Raw genomic sequence first — 16,197 nt, forward strand, 5'->3', positions numbered from 1 at the left:
GGGCCTAATTTAAGGTGAAGAGCAACAGATGTAGAAAATACAGTGAGTGAGAGCGAGTCTGAAAAATAGAAATTCAAAAGGCTTTACTGTAAGAATGCGAGGAAACTTTAATCCTCCTAAACTGCAGGATTATTAAATCCAGAGACAGCTGTGGTGTCCCAAATCTATACAATTTAACAGAATTATATTTTCTAAATGACTCAGAGGCTTTTAAAAGAAAGGTACATATTATACAGTGTTAATCATATCTCACACAGACCTGTCGGTGAATAATCCAGAGTGGTGAGTACTTGTGTTTGTACAAGGACAGTTTGTTCCTGTCAGTTCAGTCTGTGTGACACTGGACTCAAGTCAGCACAAAGATCACAGATATAATTAATCTATATCATGCATCATGGGACAAAAAAGACTGAACAGTCATTTCTTCCTCATTCTTCCATTCACGCTCTCCTTTATCAGTGTCAGGCATCCGTCACGTAGCATTACGCTTGAGCGTCACCACAGTATTTATATATTTAGATACAACAGACCGATTACTTCACAGATCAGTCGGATCCTATCCTCCACCCTGGGATATTATTTGGAAATCAAAGTTTGAAATTAAATATTTAAAAGATAAAAATAAAAAAACATCCTTAAATGATCAAATTAGATGCTTAATCCATTGTTTCAGCTCCTATGGCCAGTTCTCTGTCCTTGAAAATGATTTGCCCTCATTTATCTCTTTCTGGAAACATATTTTGGATATGTTAAATTCTTCAAACTCTGTAGTTATAATTCCTTCTTATCCTATAGTTTTCCAAAAAGTATGAATGTTTGCTTTACACTTTTCACCCGAAGACTTCATTTTAGTTTTTAGCTCAACTTAATTGAAACTAAGAATTAAGTAGTAAAGATTTATTATTGTATTAAAAGACGCCTAAGCCTATTGTATTATGATTCTACCGGCTATTTTTGTAATCTTTATAGAATGCGATTTATTGTGGTGACATTTCCGTGAAGTGAAAAAGAGAAAAGCTATCCTGAAAAAAAGTCCTGACCTAACATGTTCAAACTTGGGAAACTCCCTTTGAGTCAGTTTACAATCACGTTATTGTGACACTCTGAAATGCGTAGCTTGTCTTTATGATCAAGGTTGATAACTATGGAAATACTGTGCCGTTTTGAATAATTTTAATTTAACACTTTGTATAAAAACACAGCAGCCACAGTGTCATTCTTATCTCTTTCTCTCTCCCTCTGTTTACTTGCATTGAGTCCTCGGCTATTTGCAGAACATCAATTGTATAAGCCATTTAGTTTTAAAAATACAAGCAGACGAGTACGCTTTCCTGATTTAATCACAAACAAGGCTCCTAAAGAAGAGAATCCTACTTGGCACATACAAATCTCGGTTGTACAACTGAGTTTGTATGAATTCTACACATTGATATTCTGCTGCAACTACAATGATCATAAATTATCCTAATTTAACACCAACTCCTTAAAAAAAAAAAGTATTTTCATATGAGCTGTTTGGAGGTTGGCCTCATGTTCAGTCGAAAACATTTTTTGAACAAAACCCAAAACTGTTAACTGCCACTTTGGGTTTCCTGTGTGTCACAAATGCAGCCCACAAAGAGGATTTCATCATGTATCTGAACAACAAGATCTCAATCATGGAGGTACAGATGGGCAGCCAGTGCCACCACCCCTGGTGCTTTTGAAGTAAACCTGCTGACTGCAGGAATTCCAGAGGGTCCATTCAAATGCGGTAAACCTGCCTCATATAAGCAGCTGTTTGGGGAGGAGAGCCAGCAAGACAACATTCAGCTACGACAAGGACGCCATCAGAAACTGACACAAAAGAAGAAGCAATCTACGACAACATAAAATAACTTTACTCAAGCAACTATATCAGCATTGCAGGAAAGGTTCTTATACACAAAACAACAGAGGTGATGGTTAAGCCTGGTTTTCTGTCTTTTGTGTCAAGTATTTTTCTCATGATGTTTAAAGAGGAGCATGTCAAAATGAGGATTAGGTCAGAGTGCTGAGAATTCTTCAGTTCCTCCTTCAGTCTTTAGTCAAAAGCCTTTTAATATATCCGCACAGCTTCACATTAGCTCTAATTAACATATCAAAACAAGACTCTAAGCCTTGATTGGCATGTTCTCTAAACAACTGCTTATATCCTTTCATTGAGGCAGGTTTGAAGCATTTGAACCGAGTAGCTGTGTGGAATGCCTCCACTCAGCAGGCGTGCATTATCTGAATCAGCAGGAGCTGGTAGCATTTACCAATCACAGCTTATTGCTGTGACTGTTCTGCGCTTACAAAGACATTTATCATATTCATTTCGGAGTGTTTTTACACCAGACATTCAGCAGACATGCATTACACTCAGTCATCACAAAACTTTGATGCCAATATTTACATGTATACTTTAAAAACTGTAATATAAGACTGGGGTTGTCCTCATGGTAAGATCATACAAACTAAAAATGGATCTAAAAAATAGCATCAGTTGAGCAGAAAATGTTCCTGCTTGCAGCTTTGACACGAAATGTTCAAGGATTTTTTTGTACTACATGAAACATGACACATAACCCTCAATTATCTTGGCAAGGTTTTACAATGAATCTGCGTCACACAAGCCCTTCCCTGTGCACACCGTTCTTGCCAAGAAGATTTCAACTTTTTTGTATTCACCCGTGTCTGAACCATTGCATGATTTGGAACAATTTACAACTGAATCCCTTGACCCAGAGTAAATATTGATTCAATGAACTGGTGTATGATGCAAGTACAGTTAAAAGTCAGCATGTTTCAACCTCTTTACTTTGGCTTACCCGATATTTGCAAAGCTCTATTGTACTAAAACTGTGAACATGTCAAAGTTGTTAGAGCAGCATGTGAAATAATCCAGACTTGAGTAAAACAAGCGGAGAAATGTAACAAAAGATGCTAAAATCTTGCATAATGACTGGCAACAGCTGTCAGTTACTGTTTTCAGACATGAAAATGCCTGGACCCTATTTTCAGGACATTTTCGGGGGAAGCCTTTCACATAAAAAGAATGCAGCATGAGATTGGCCAGGTCTGAGTCATTCACAAAATAACCATAACCGTCGGGTGAGGGCTGGTGACTGGATAGAGCAAAGAGGTCGCAGGCGGTGACATAAATTCCACAGTAATTTCTTATCACAGCCCATCCACAGACATTTTTAGTACAATGTCTTGACATTTTTAGGATTTCTAAATCTAAAATGTCTCCTTTAAGTATAATAAAATGGTCAAGGTTTCATGTCAGTCATAAAAAAAGAAGCTTTGCTGTGATTATAAAGAATACTTGTGCTTCTATTAATTAAGTGATTATTGATCATTAACTTAATAGATAAGGAAATTGTTTTGATAAACTTCCAACAGATCTCCACTAAACTTTTCTATTTCAGGCTGATTTAAGCCTGAGCTTGTAACGTCTACTGACGCTTCATAGTCTGTTACTCACCCAAGTCATGAATTAACCTTTCCTTAGTCACGGTAATTTTACCATCTGTAACATGACCCAAGCTAAACTGCAGGCATCATGAGATCTTTTACTGCACTGAGATTGATCACATGTGGCAACGACAACAAAAGGTCAAACGTTACCCAAACGTTATGTAGGAGCCAGGAATTTCTGTACCGTGGCACAGTTTTCGATATGTCCCCAATCGCAATACTCTGATAACAGTCTGGACTATATATAAATAGAAACGCAGTGAACTATAGCTTACTATGCTAAACCTCAAAATAAACCTCTGCACTTTGATACACGCTGGGACCTAAAGAGGAAATTAGATATCGGTTGAAGAATAAAAAACTGCATGATTGAGGAGTTTGCAGAATCAAGAGCTTGTACTGCATAAGTGTATTAAGTTAGCAACACTGGTGTCCTTTGAATCCCTTAGAACAGAAGTTGTATGTACACAATGCTCAGATTATTACTGTCTATGATACTGATCCATTTGTTATGGCCTGCTAAACACTTCACCTAGTCTGAGAATTTATGCTAATGAATTTCACCGCCGTTTTTCATTAGTATTCCTGCTGCAATAAACAATGATTGTTTGACTGATGCAACAATTTCCAGAGCGATATGACAAAGCAGTATCGCACAGTACGGATCCATCTAAGCTATATCTGTGGGAATGAAATGGATTTAATGAGCTTCACCTCCACGGGACTACACAGCCACATGAGAGCTTAATTCACATCCTAGTGAACAAAAGCTGAAGAGCAGATGCATGAGGTCAGGACACAGTGAATAGCATATTGTTCTGCTGTGTGAGCAACAGTAGTGAGGGATAGAAAAAGAGCTGCGGATGTCTGATTAGATTCAGGCTAATTAAACTGGCAGACTCTGGAAGAGCCTTCAAACAACTTTGTTTAGACAAGCTGCTTTCTGTAAAAGGGAAATAAGATTCGATTCGAAACTTACAGACCGAGATGAGAACGTAATTAGCTCTTACTTTGGTTTCAGAAAAGAATGTTACTGATAAAAAGCACCTGTATTTTAAACTAACCACTTGATGGCAACAACTCATATTTTTGCATTTAAAATTCACTTTAGCTATCAAAGGGAGGACTGAGGGCAAAGATGATGAGATATGATAAGGATTAAACTTTTGGGAAATGCACACAAGGACGACTGAGTTTGGGGGGGGGGGGCAGCTAGAGTCTCGTACAATCACTAGTTGTCTTATATCTCACATATCTATATGTACTTGTCATAGTCTGACTGTGAAACCATCTGTTGCTCATTTCCCCAAAATCCAGCCTTCAAAAAATTACACCGTAATAGATGTGTCATAGCTTAAGGAAACACGCAGCCACTTTACTGTCTGGAATGGACAAACAAACCGCTGAACATTGCAGCAGGACATGTGTACATGTGCACTGGGCTGGGCTGCATCACACACACTTATACTAAAAGCCACAGAGCAAAACCTTAACAGGAAATGAAGAGGATTTCAGGGTGAGCTGTGTCACAGTGAGCACAAGACAAGACAGAAAGCTTTTATCAGCTGCAACTGTAAAGTCTATGGCCGTAACACAGACAATTTATGCATTAATTTGAATATGGACTTTAAAATGTATAATAATTACTGATGACGACCTGTAGGTCAATAAACAAACTACTACTCTCGTTGCTTACAAGTTCTCAGACAATAATACAACACTGACCTCACCTTATTTGCTTATCTCGTATGTCTACTTAAAATGGTGCCCAAGTGATAAACCTGCCCTAAAAGTACACACCCAGAAGTAACACCCAGTCCTCTTGCATTTCACAGTTTTGACCCATTCAAAATGTCATGTAAAATAATGCACTAGCTAAAAATATCATGTGAATCTTCTTTTAATATTTTATATAAAGTTACTGCATCTATATATATATATGTACAATAGTATCCAGGCCTTTAGCATATAAACTTTTAAAGGATAAAAGCAAACAACGTATACATCAGTGTTCCTCCCATTTTTCTGATGACCTGTCATTTTGATATCATGGTCCAGAGTTTAGAAAAGTTTTGAAAAGTATGATTTTAGAAGTGAAGAATATTCTGATTCTGATATACCGGCTGATTTTAGTCTGTAGGTTGTCCTCTTCAAGTGGAGTCTTGTTTTTATCTGTTTTATTGCTGTTGTTCACCTGCCTCGGGACTCCCCAAGGGAAATTAGTTAGTTAGGTTTTGTTTGAATCTCTTTTCAGACAAAATATAATCTGACTGAAGGACAATAGCGACTGATATAATTACCTAAGCAATGCATTGGTCTGGTTTGACTCTTTACTGAAATACATGGGAATAGCTATGAATTGTCACACAGCTGGGGTTGACTTCTGTTCCACTTAATGTTGTGAAACATTACATGTCCTGCAATAAAGCAAGTTGGGCCATAAAGCATGATGTTCAGTCATTTAAAACATTTCTAACAGGGGCTGAGCTTAATTCAATGAGTGTAACTCAGATTGATTATTTTGGCAGTATCTTTCACAAGATGTCATCACAACTTGGGAATGCTGCGGTCGGGGTCGCTGTCTGAAAGCAGAGGGAGGTGTTTTCACTTTGAGTAAACGTTAAAGTAATAAAATCCTCTCTTCCACATAACCGCTGTCGGCCTACACACAGAACACAGTTCATAAACAAATGCACCCACAACTCAAAACAGCCCAAATCCTCTATTCCAAAACTAGACTACATTGGTTGGACCAGTTCACAGCTACCTGCCACAAATAAGTTCATGACCTCAGCCCCCCCCCCCCTCCCTCCCTGAAACATGACGTGTCAACCAAGATAAACAAGTTGATTGCCCTGTCTTTGTTTGCTGCTCGATGTAAACACGCATCACTGATAACTGTGGCGACTAACTCTGGACTTATGATGCATTTTCAGGCCCTTCCCCCCCACAACTGTGGCACGTAAAATGGCTTCCTAGAGAAGAAAAAAAAGCACATCAGCTGTCCCTTCATTTCTGGTGGAACTAACCCAGACACATAAGCTGCTGTTGTGTTGCTCTTGTGCGCAATTATAGTGTTGAAGTAAATCAGGGATTGGGATTTTAACTTGGGGGGGGGGGGGGGTTGGGCTGAGGCATATCATAAAAAAATAGAAAATACGTGCGGAGGTTGCAGCACAACAAAGTTTCTGATCGTCCCTGTGAGCAAACTACACACAGTGTCTCGGCCTGGGATCAGCCTGGTAAAGATAAAGGAACTGCAGGGAAACGAAACCTATGCTACTCATGTTTCAGTCGTGCAGCTTTGATAGTTTAAATCCCCGAGCTGAGTTGTGTAAACGCTGAGTAAACAAAGTGAGCTGCCTCTGTGTATCAGGTGTATTTAAAGCCTCGTTCTACACACGTGTATATGTTCTGATCCATAACACACTCTGGCACCAGTTGGCAAACCAGTTCGTTTTGTGAATGTCTGAACAGAGCAAGCAAACGTCATGAGTTAACATAGCAGGAACAAAAACACGACCACTTTCCCAGCGGTGTTTATCTTACCTTTCGACCGCAGAGCACCTTAGCATGAGTCAAATTAAAATCTAGCGTCGATGTCATTTCAATAATCGATAATGTTTGCTGTCAGCGGAAGTTAAAAGTGTCTACGAGGAGCGGTCCGTGTAGCCGGAGGTTAACTACCTACAGGACTACCTGCATTAGCATCCCGTTAGCTAGCCGGACGCTGCTAGTGGCGTTCCGGGGCTAAGCTAGCGGCTGGCTAGCCCCCGAAAGCACTGATATTTTCCGATGAGATTTAAACTAACCGTCCCCCCGGATGAAAGATTAATATCAGCCCCGGCAAGTCAGCAAGCAGCGTCTCCTGTGACCCTCGGCATCCTTACCTCTTGTCTTCTTTTTAGGCCCAAACCATTCTAGCTGCTGGAAAAGCTCTTTTCTCTTTGTCTTTTCCACTTCCAGTCTCACACGCAAAATGGACCCAGCAAGACGCCGTAACAGCGAAACCCCTCAAACTACATGGACGCTCTCCATGTCGGGCCTCAGAACGCGTCGGCTCGTCGAGCGGGGACCGGCAGGGCACGATGTAGTGAGTCTTTCATTTTGTTGTTGCTGCACAGAAGTGTCTGGTAGGTGAGGCTACAGCTAAGTTCAGTCGCCAGCAGGTACCACAGACAGGACTGGATGCATGGATGGCAGCGAGCGGCGCCGCGTTCACTGCTGTCGGAAATGTTACAACCAGCCACCTATACTAATACACGTGACAGGGGAAGTTAATGGGTCCTGAACGTTTCTCTATTTAGGATAAACAAGACCAATATACACCACCTGAGAAGATACAGGCTTTGTGGTGTTTTATTAAACTTTAAAAGACCGAATAAGTATTGACAAACACATCCAGAGTCAAATATATATTCATAAATCATCGATAAGAAACTCGAGTCAAGTCAAATTAACAATCCGCAATGACATGTCCATGTATCCAAGTACTCTATATCAAGCCATGTATTCCTACATTTCTCTTGAAAATATATCTATTTATCTAATATTTATCTATCAGTCGTTCGGTCAGTCAACCAATAAAGCAATCAATCTCTCTTTATCTATCTATCCATCTATCCATCTATCTATCTATCTGTCAATCGGTCAGTCAACCAATTAATCAATCAATCTCTCTATCTTTATCTGTATCTATATTTATCTATCTATCTATAAATCAATCAATTAATATATCTCTCTCTCTCTCTCACCCTATAGTTGGATTCTAACTAATCTGATCTAATCTATGAATAATGGTGATATTTCCCACACACTGTGAATGCAGCACTGCTGTGACGCACAGGTTGATCAGAGTTGACGTTCAGCGGAAATCTCTGGGAGCGTCGCATTGTTCCCGGTACTCAGAGATCTAATTTTAAATACACAGTTTAACTACTACACCTTTGTACTTTATCTAATAAATAAGTTAATTCACACTCACGGTTTCCTCACTTCCATCAATAGTTTATATTTGATTTATCTCATTGACTTCAAACCTTTTTTTATTACTTTAATGTGCAAACGTTTTTTTGTGTTTTCTTTTACTTTATTACTTGACCCACAAGTTAAAGACCTCTTGTAGAAACCTGGTCAGATTCATATCACTAAAGGATGAATTATAAAATAAGCAGCTGCTTAGCGACCCTGTGATCCACAGAGTTGATTTCTCACTATCTCACTAGGTTTTGGCAATTTGATATGTTAATGTGATAAGTTTCAAAGTTGATTATCAAGTGGGATTAATAGATTATCTGCCTTTTATCAAACTCCATTTAAGGCCATCATTTTTTCCTCATGTTGAGCGCCTTCTTAAATAAAGCAGTTTTTAATTAAGTTATCAAAAATGAAGATATTCTAGATATTGCTACAACACAGGCTTCTGGTTTGCATGATATTTAATGGCAACCTAGATGCAACAAGGTTCATATTCATATAACATCAGAACCTCTGTACACATAGGTTAAAAAATATTAAAGTTTAGGTCGGACTGAAATAATAATCATACACAAGAATTTCTTCAAGGTAAGCCTGTTTGCATAGAATAAATAAAATACATTAAACTATCCCCTCCTTATGGACATTCCATATACACATACTCACCATCATTGTGTTTGCATAGGGTGTGGTCTCACCGTGAGATGCTGTTTTTCAACAATATCTTCTATGTAAACCAGTTAAATTCATTATGGTGCATTTTCACTTTGACAAAATTAACAATTCTAAAAAGATCAAATACAAAGAGCGCTCACAGCAAAAACAAGGCGAGTTTATTTTACAGTGTAACAATGAATTTTATAGCGACACTAACATAACTGAAGAAATTTCACTTTGTATCCTTTAAAATGTATTTTACTAATGTCTAAATATAACTAAGTGTGTTGTTGCCTTAATGATGTTATGAGCTGTACGTACTCAGTTTGCCTAAAAATATACTTTAGTACAAAAATCCAATCCAACATTACCGAACACACTAGTTTTCTCCTGGTATCTAAAATATATATATCCTCCTCAGTAGACTGACCATCTTGAGAAAATATCATATTAGTAGAAGTAACTGGGGAAATGGGGTTTATTAAAACAGCACATTTAAACCTCAAAATAATTTCTCTTCTCCTCCTTGTCCACTTCTACTAACAAAACTGTACAAGCAAGTAAGCAGCTGTGAGATTCCCAGCCCTATCCATGCAGATCCAACCAGCTGTGATTGGTTTGAGAGAAAAAAAAGAAAAAGAAAAGTGGACAGCTAAAAATGTACTCAGGGTGAGGGGGGTGAGGATAGGGTGGAAATCACGAAAAACCCACTCAGTCGTCTATTTCTTCTTTTTCTTCTTCTTTGGGGGACCTTGATCCGAGTCGCTGCTGCCTCCTGAGTCTGAGCTGTCTGAGGATGATGAGGAGGAGGAGGGCGACGAGGAGGAGCTGTCGCTGTCGCTGCTGCTGTCGCTGTCATCTGAAGAGGAGCTGGAGGAGTCGCTGCTGTCTGACGATGAGTCACTAGAGGAACCGTCGGAGCCACTGCTGCTGTCGCTGGAGTCTTTAGTCCTGAGAGGTGATGTGGCAGAGAGCACAGTGGTCACAAACAAAGAAAACACTTGTGAGGTTTCACTGCAGTGACGAAAAGCTACACGGGCGGTGGTGGCTGTTGTTGCCGGAGCAAAGGAGAGGAAAAGCGGCTTCTTATCAACTTACTTTAGAGTTTTAATACCTTGCTTTTAGAAAGGTTACAAACGCCAAATAAGTGTCACTTTGGGAGAATTGAAAAATTGGGCAAACTGGAAAACTAGACCCGACCAATTAATTAGTTGGCCGATGCCGTTAACAACTTTATACTGGTAACAACTTTCTGCTTTATTTATTTTAATATCTCTGATCAAGAATGGTAGCAATAAGTAAAAAAGATTACCAACAGGGATTGATGTGAGTTACTGTTTATATTTTAGTTTCCCGAAAATGTATTTTATAAAAAAAACATTTTTTCACCCTTTAATATTTGCCCCTAAAAAATCCACATCTGTCAGGCTCAACTGGAAACCTTGAATGCACAAGTATTGATCTGTCTGGTTGGACCAGAGGGATCATGTGACAGAAAGAGCAGTCGGATTAGTGTTGCCAATCAATGCTTCGGTCTCATCTTGTGTGAAGAGAGCGACACATTTAGTCCTGAGCGCGACACATCGTGGATTTGATGTCGTGCACAGTCACAGCCTCTCATGTCCTCTGACTGACGGCATCTGCTCCCCCCACCATAAGACAAGCATGGCCCACAACATAGCAGTCACACTGAATAAATACGTTTTGCATAAACTAAATTAACCATTTGGTCATATGAGTTACACTGTTACTTTTTTTTTTGTCGCAATTGACGACCACATCTTCAACAATCAACCTTTGATAATAAGAGTCAGTGGTTTCCATGCTGAGGGGGTGGCTGCCCACATGACCAGGGGGAAGTTATGGATTTAGACGGCTTCAGCTGAATGGAGCTTTTTGTCACAGCAGACGTTTTGACTTGGCAAATACTGTGTAGCTAATAATATTATTAATGGCTGCATTGCACTGTGATAACTGCAGGAATAGAGCCATCGTAAAGGTTATAAGTTCCACCTCTGCATCCACGAGTTAAAAAAACATCTGCTGTGAGAAAAAGCCTTCACATGTGATCTAGTCAAGAATGATAAAAATGAGTGAGGGAGGTAAAATTGAACCATTGTTAAAAGTTAGCATGTCCACCTGCACTTACCAGCTATGAAAAAACGTCTGGGGTGAAAAAGGTTTATTACCTGTGATTAACAACAGTCACGTACTTGTCTGGGAATTCGAAACTTCATATAAACTGAATTAATACCAGCCCATGAGCAATAGAACTACACAGAAACAATTCATTAATACAGGACTCCACAGTACAACAATAAAACATTGTTTCTTGTCTACAAGATTTCTATTGAACTATTGTGACTGACAGTGGTCAAGAGCCGCCACTAGAGGGCAGGTCTTCACACCAATTCACACATCTTTCATGTGACTTCAGTAAATCACGTGTGTAACCTTATAAACGCCTGTGCAAATGACCCAAATTAATTCAAATGCCAAGGGAATCTAGAAAAGAGGGACTGAAGGTGCCGAGTGGTGTTACATGTTTAAGACTTAAACCTTCAATGTGTATTCCAAAGAATATCCTCATGTTGCTTTAATAAATGAAAAGTGATTCACATTTTTTTGTTACCTGACATGGGTAACTTTCATACCACTGTGATTGAGCACTCCTACTTCCTGGCTAATAAACATGTATATAATTGTTTTGTTCATATTCAAATGTGGAGGATTATTTCAACGTTAAATTGCTTTAGAATAACAAGAAACTTTTTTGCGCAATCTCATATCATTGCTCTATTATTTCTATTTTGATATTGTGTAAAAATCTAGCACCTTTATTCATTTTGTCACATCTAAGCATATATTATGTGAAGACAAGACATCCGACACTGAGGAAATATGCTTATTACTTACTTCTTTTTAGCTTTCTTCTCATTGGAGCCTTCACTTCCTGGTCTGTAAAGAGAGCGTGTAACAATGGAATTAATTGTATTTATCATTACATCCTCTAGATGGCAGTAAGAAGCAATAGTGTTTTAATTCAGTGATTCACTCCTTGACTCTTTTGTTTGTATTTTTCAGAATATAAATGAGACTCCACTTAATCGGCTGGTGAAATGTGTGTTTTTACTGCTTTCACAACAACCATTGGTTGATTATTCACTGTTGCTCTGATGAGCCAAATTCCCTCAACTTACTGACAAAACAGGAAAATATTGAGTCTGATCGTCCCTCTTACTCAAGACCTCATATCAGAGGAGTTAGTAGCTGTGATATATGAGAATTGTTGATTCTAGGAAAAGAGGAGTGAACTTTGCACACTGCAACACACTCCTAAAAATACTTGGAACAGGAAATTACATAAATTGTCTATAAGAACAAAAATGTTGTGCTTCAAATACAGTCAATACGCAACTTTTGATTTCAGTACAGTACATGTACACAACAATGTAACTAAGGCTGGGGCGAGATTGGAGGAATCAGTGTGGAAAAGCTTGGCTCTTTAAAAGAAAGATTTAAAAAGACATCAACAGATTGCTTTAGCAAGTCTGTTACACTTCAGATTCTTAAAGGAGTCACGATCGATCACCCAAAAGCACTGTCACATTGCTCTTCTGGGAAAAACAGGTGGAGATTTATGTTTTAATCTTAAACATGTACTTAAATGGCATAAATCCGACTCAGTAAAGGCCTGCCTTTCTGTCACTAGTGGTGAACTGGTGGAGGCGTCTTACCCAGGGTTGCTGAGAGCTTTGTCGTCATTCTCCTTCAGTTTCTTTTTCATCTCGACTGTTCTCGAGGGTCTGTGCACATATTTCCTCTTCCCTGTGCATTCGTAGGTCCAGTGTCCCATCTCCAAACACTTCTGGCAACGCACATGTTGTTTGTTTGCCTCCCTGTGTGGAAGAAAAACAGAAGAATCTGAGTACAGTGTTATCCGTGATGCTAAGCACATACAACTGTAGAGAAAAGGCAGACAACCACAGCTCCAGCTAAATTCCCTTGCAGTTTCATGGCTGATGAAGCTGTTGAAGGTTTGAATTCTCTTCCAGCTTTTGCAGATGCTTGTAAATGCTTTAAATCAACTCTCTTTAGCCTATACGTTCATATTCAAACAACATATGGCTGTGAATTCTTATATGACTGCTGTCTAAGCTTCCATTCTTATTGTGAGAATTAGGTAACTCTTACAGGTTCTGGAAACATCCCTGCAGGAAGAAAGATTCTTTAACAGGGGACAGGATTCAAACTCAAGTATTTTGTTCATGACTGACACCACCCCAACCATATCTCGGTATTTTCTATTTGCTTTAATGATGTTTCATGTGTGTGAGTGGATTTTCATACTTCTGCTTCTTCTTTCTGGCAGAAATATTTGTATTGCTTTGTAGAATCCTTTAAAAAACTGCCAAAATGATGCTGAACGATCCACTGAAAAATTTTCATTTTATTTTGTTGATCAAAGTCTTGACAGTGATAATGAACCCACTGAGGCAGTTATCACCCTCTCTTCAGATTTAATGTGACCCAAGTGCTGGGAAATTTCTGTAAATGAATCATAATTCTATATTAGCAATATTCTGTATTTGATGTATTTTAAAAGGTGCTCTTTTTTTGTTTTCACCAATGTTGGTATTTATCAGGGACATTATCAGGAGCAGTCACACAGGTTTTGATCTGATCCATTCATCCTAGAGTGATGAAGCCATCCTCCTTTCTCAAACACCAAACCCCCCATTGCCGTGTTCTGTTTAAATTAAATATACTGTATAGTCAGAATATGTGGGACTATATCTGACTGTACTATATCTCCTTGTATACACGGGATAATGATGATGCTATTGTCCACATTACTCAGTCCAACAGGCAAACATTTCAGTTGATATCGATTCACTTGGAGTAAACGGAAGATAGTTAATGTCGTATAAGCTGTTCAATATTAAAACAGCTCAGCCTTGAATTTAAGAGGTTGAATAAATGTTCGCGGGCAGAAAAACATCCCTAAACTTGTACGATCATTCATTTTTTTGTTTGGTGAGACGGCGGCGCGCTGGTGTTGTGATTCAGCGCCGTGGCGTTCATTGTTATTCGGCTCAAACCTGAGGCCGGAGGCGGGACGAGCTCACAGTCAGAATCGCTATCGACTTAAATACGGTTATATTCACAAAACACACGATCAGAGCAGCTGCAGCTCCAGTAAATCTACAGATACTCACGCTTGTCTCCGGGCGATTATCCTGTGCATGGGAGTCGCCATGCTGCGCTTCACTTTTTTCTCCTTCGTCGACAACGAATCAAGTCCGTACTTCCGGTAAGTCTTAGGCAACCAGTGCTCTCTATCGTCAAAAGTAGAGAACTGCAAGTGTGTCAACCAGTCATCTTGAATAAAGTGAAAATAAATGATTCATTAAATAAAAAAATTAAAAACAGGACAAAACTATCAATTGTATATCACACTGTGAAGATTTTATGTAAATTGAATGATAGTTGTAAAACAAAGCTTATTTTCCTGTTGCCAGTAGGTGGCGCCATCAGTATTATTACATACAGACTAACATACGAAAATGTAGCTTGAGCAATTTTGTGTTCAATTGAACAATGTTACCACAACTTCATTTTCACACTGATCAGTATGTGGAGCTATTCAGGCTTGGACACTGATCATGAGACAGAAGTTTGGTGGTGATAGGACAATGCACAGTGACAACCATAGATATATGACAACATCCTTCATCAGAACCTTTGTCGTACTTCAATGTTTACACGGTATGAGGAAATTTCCCAATTCTGAGAGAGAGAAAGAGAGAGACGTCACCTTAGCAAGACATGAAGGATTCCTTCGATCTATGACCACTTACACTGTAGCTCTTACACTTACCACTTACCCTGCAGGAGTGGAGTTGTCTGATGACAGCTCAGTATCAAAGGATTCATGGTCTGTGTATGCCCGAGGTACAGAACCTCGTGTTTAGATGGTGTGTAATCAAACTTTGATGCCTTACAACGGTCACAAGGTGTGAAGAAAAATCGATCTTTGAGTTAGTTTGTATCTTCATCTTGTTTATTCTCCATAATAAGTACATTTTCACCACTTTTCACGCTCAAGAATTTGAGCATGTTAAAACCCTCAAAAAGCCAAATCATTTGTCTGAAGAAATAAAATTATAATTACAATTTCAATAGGGCCTCACATTGTCTCCTAATGTCAGAAATAATTGACATTTACTTATGTGGTGGCATAAGACTCATTCCTCTAGCAATGACAGTAGGGGTTGGTAGCTTCATTCATTAACACTAGGTGATCACAACAATTTTCATTGTGCATTATATACAATACAGACCACAGGTTATAGACATATTTATAGATATACAGGAAGCTGGTTAAGTATAAGATCATTATTAATTGATTACTTATGGAGAAGGGGTGAAATGAAATAAGATTGTACTTATTCTCACTCTTTTCCTCATCATTGATGGCAAATAATACTATTAGCTATTTTTACAATTTTTTCCCCCACTTGGTTCTGAATTTCTATTTTTTTTAATTCCACATGTTCCAAATAAATCAAAATGAATGAATGAATAGAAACACTTGGACATTTATGTGAATGTAAAACAGTGTACACGTTTGTTAATAGTTAAGTTATAGACTTCTGGCAATACTTGACATCATTTGGCAACCTATAATAATATTACTACTACTGCTACTACTATTAATCGTACTTCTACTACCACTAATAATAATGATGGTAATAATTTTACACATACTAATACTACTTCTAAAATTAATAATAATAGACAAATATATCCATGCATCAGTGTTGAGCATTTGTATAAACAATATTTAGAATTTATACTGTTTATTGCCCTTATCTTTTTGTTTTCTCATGTTGGTGTACATGTGGTGTTGTTTTTCTCATTTAAAAATATGATCCTTTTATGGACACAGATAATGAAATGGACTATCATTTCCCAACAACAACTAATCCCGGGAACATTCACACTGATTTTCTTTAGTCTTCTTTGTGCAATGTGGGTCGGAATAAACCCTGAAGTGTTTCAAAATGTGCACAGATA

General features: G+C 38.5%; 2 protein-coding genes across 3 annotated transcripts in view; both read right to left on the reverse strand.

Annotated features, from left to right (window-relative positions):
• The window catches only part of aff4 (AF4/FMR2 family, member 4), a 32,579-nt gene extending 24,895 nt beyond the window's left edge, over positions 1 to 7,684 (reverse strand). For both annotated transcript variants that reach the window (XM_062405645.1, XM_062405642.1), the window contains exon 1: positions 7,374 to 7,684. The gene's annotated coding sequence lies outside the window, so the exon portion shown is untranslated. The remainder of the gene's footprint in view (positions 1 to 7,373) is intronic.
• Positions 7,685 to 9,271: 1,587 nt separating this feature from the next.
• zcchc10 (zinc finger, CCHC domain containing 10) lies at positions 9,272 to 14,441 on the reverse strand. Its single transcript, XM_062406905.1, has 4 exons — positions 14,337 to 14,441; positions 12,855 to 13,016; positions 12,034 to 12,075; positions 9,272 to 10,068 (listed from the first exon to the last, which is right to left on the reverse strand). The coding sequence occupies exons 1-4, from the start codon at positions 14,375 to 14,377 to the stop codon at positions 9,837 to 9,839; spliced, it is 477 nt and encodes a 158-aa protein (XP_062262889.1). The 5' UTR covers positions 14,378 to 14,441; the 3' UTR covers positions 9,272 to 9,836.
• Positions 14,442 to 16,197: the final 1,756 nt, after the last annotated feature.

The sequence above is a fragment of the Platichthys flesus genome, chromosome 15 (genome assembly GCF_949316205.1).
Source record: "Platichthys flesus chromosome 15, fPlaFle2.1, whole genome shotgun sequence".
In the NCBI taxonomy this organism is placed as follows: Eukaryota; Metazoa; Chordata; class Actinopteri; order Pleuronectiformes; family Pleuronectidae; genus Platichthys; species Platichthys flesus.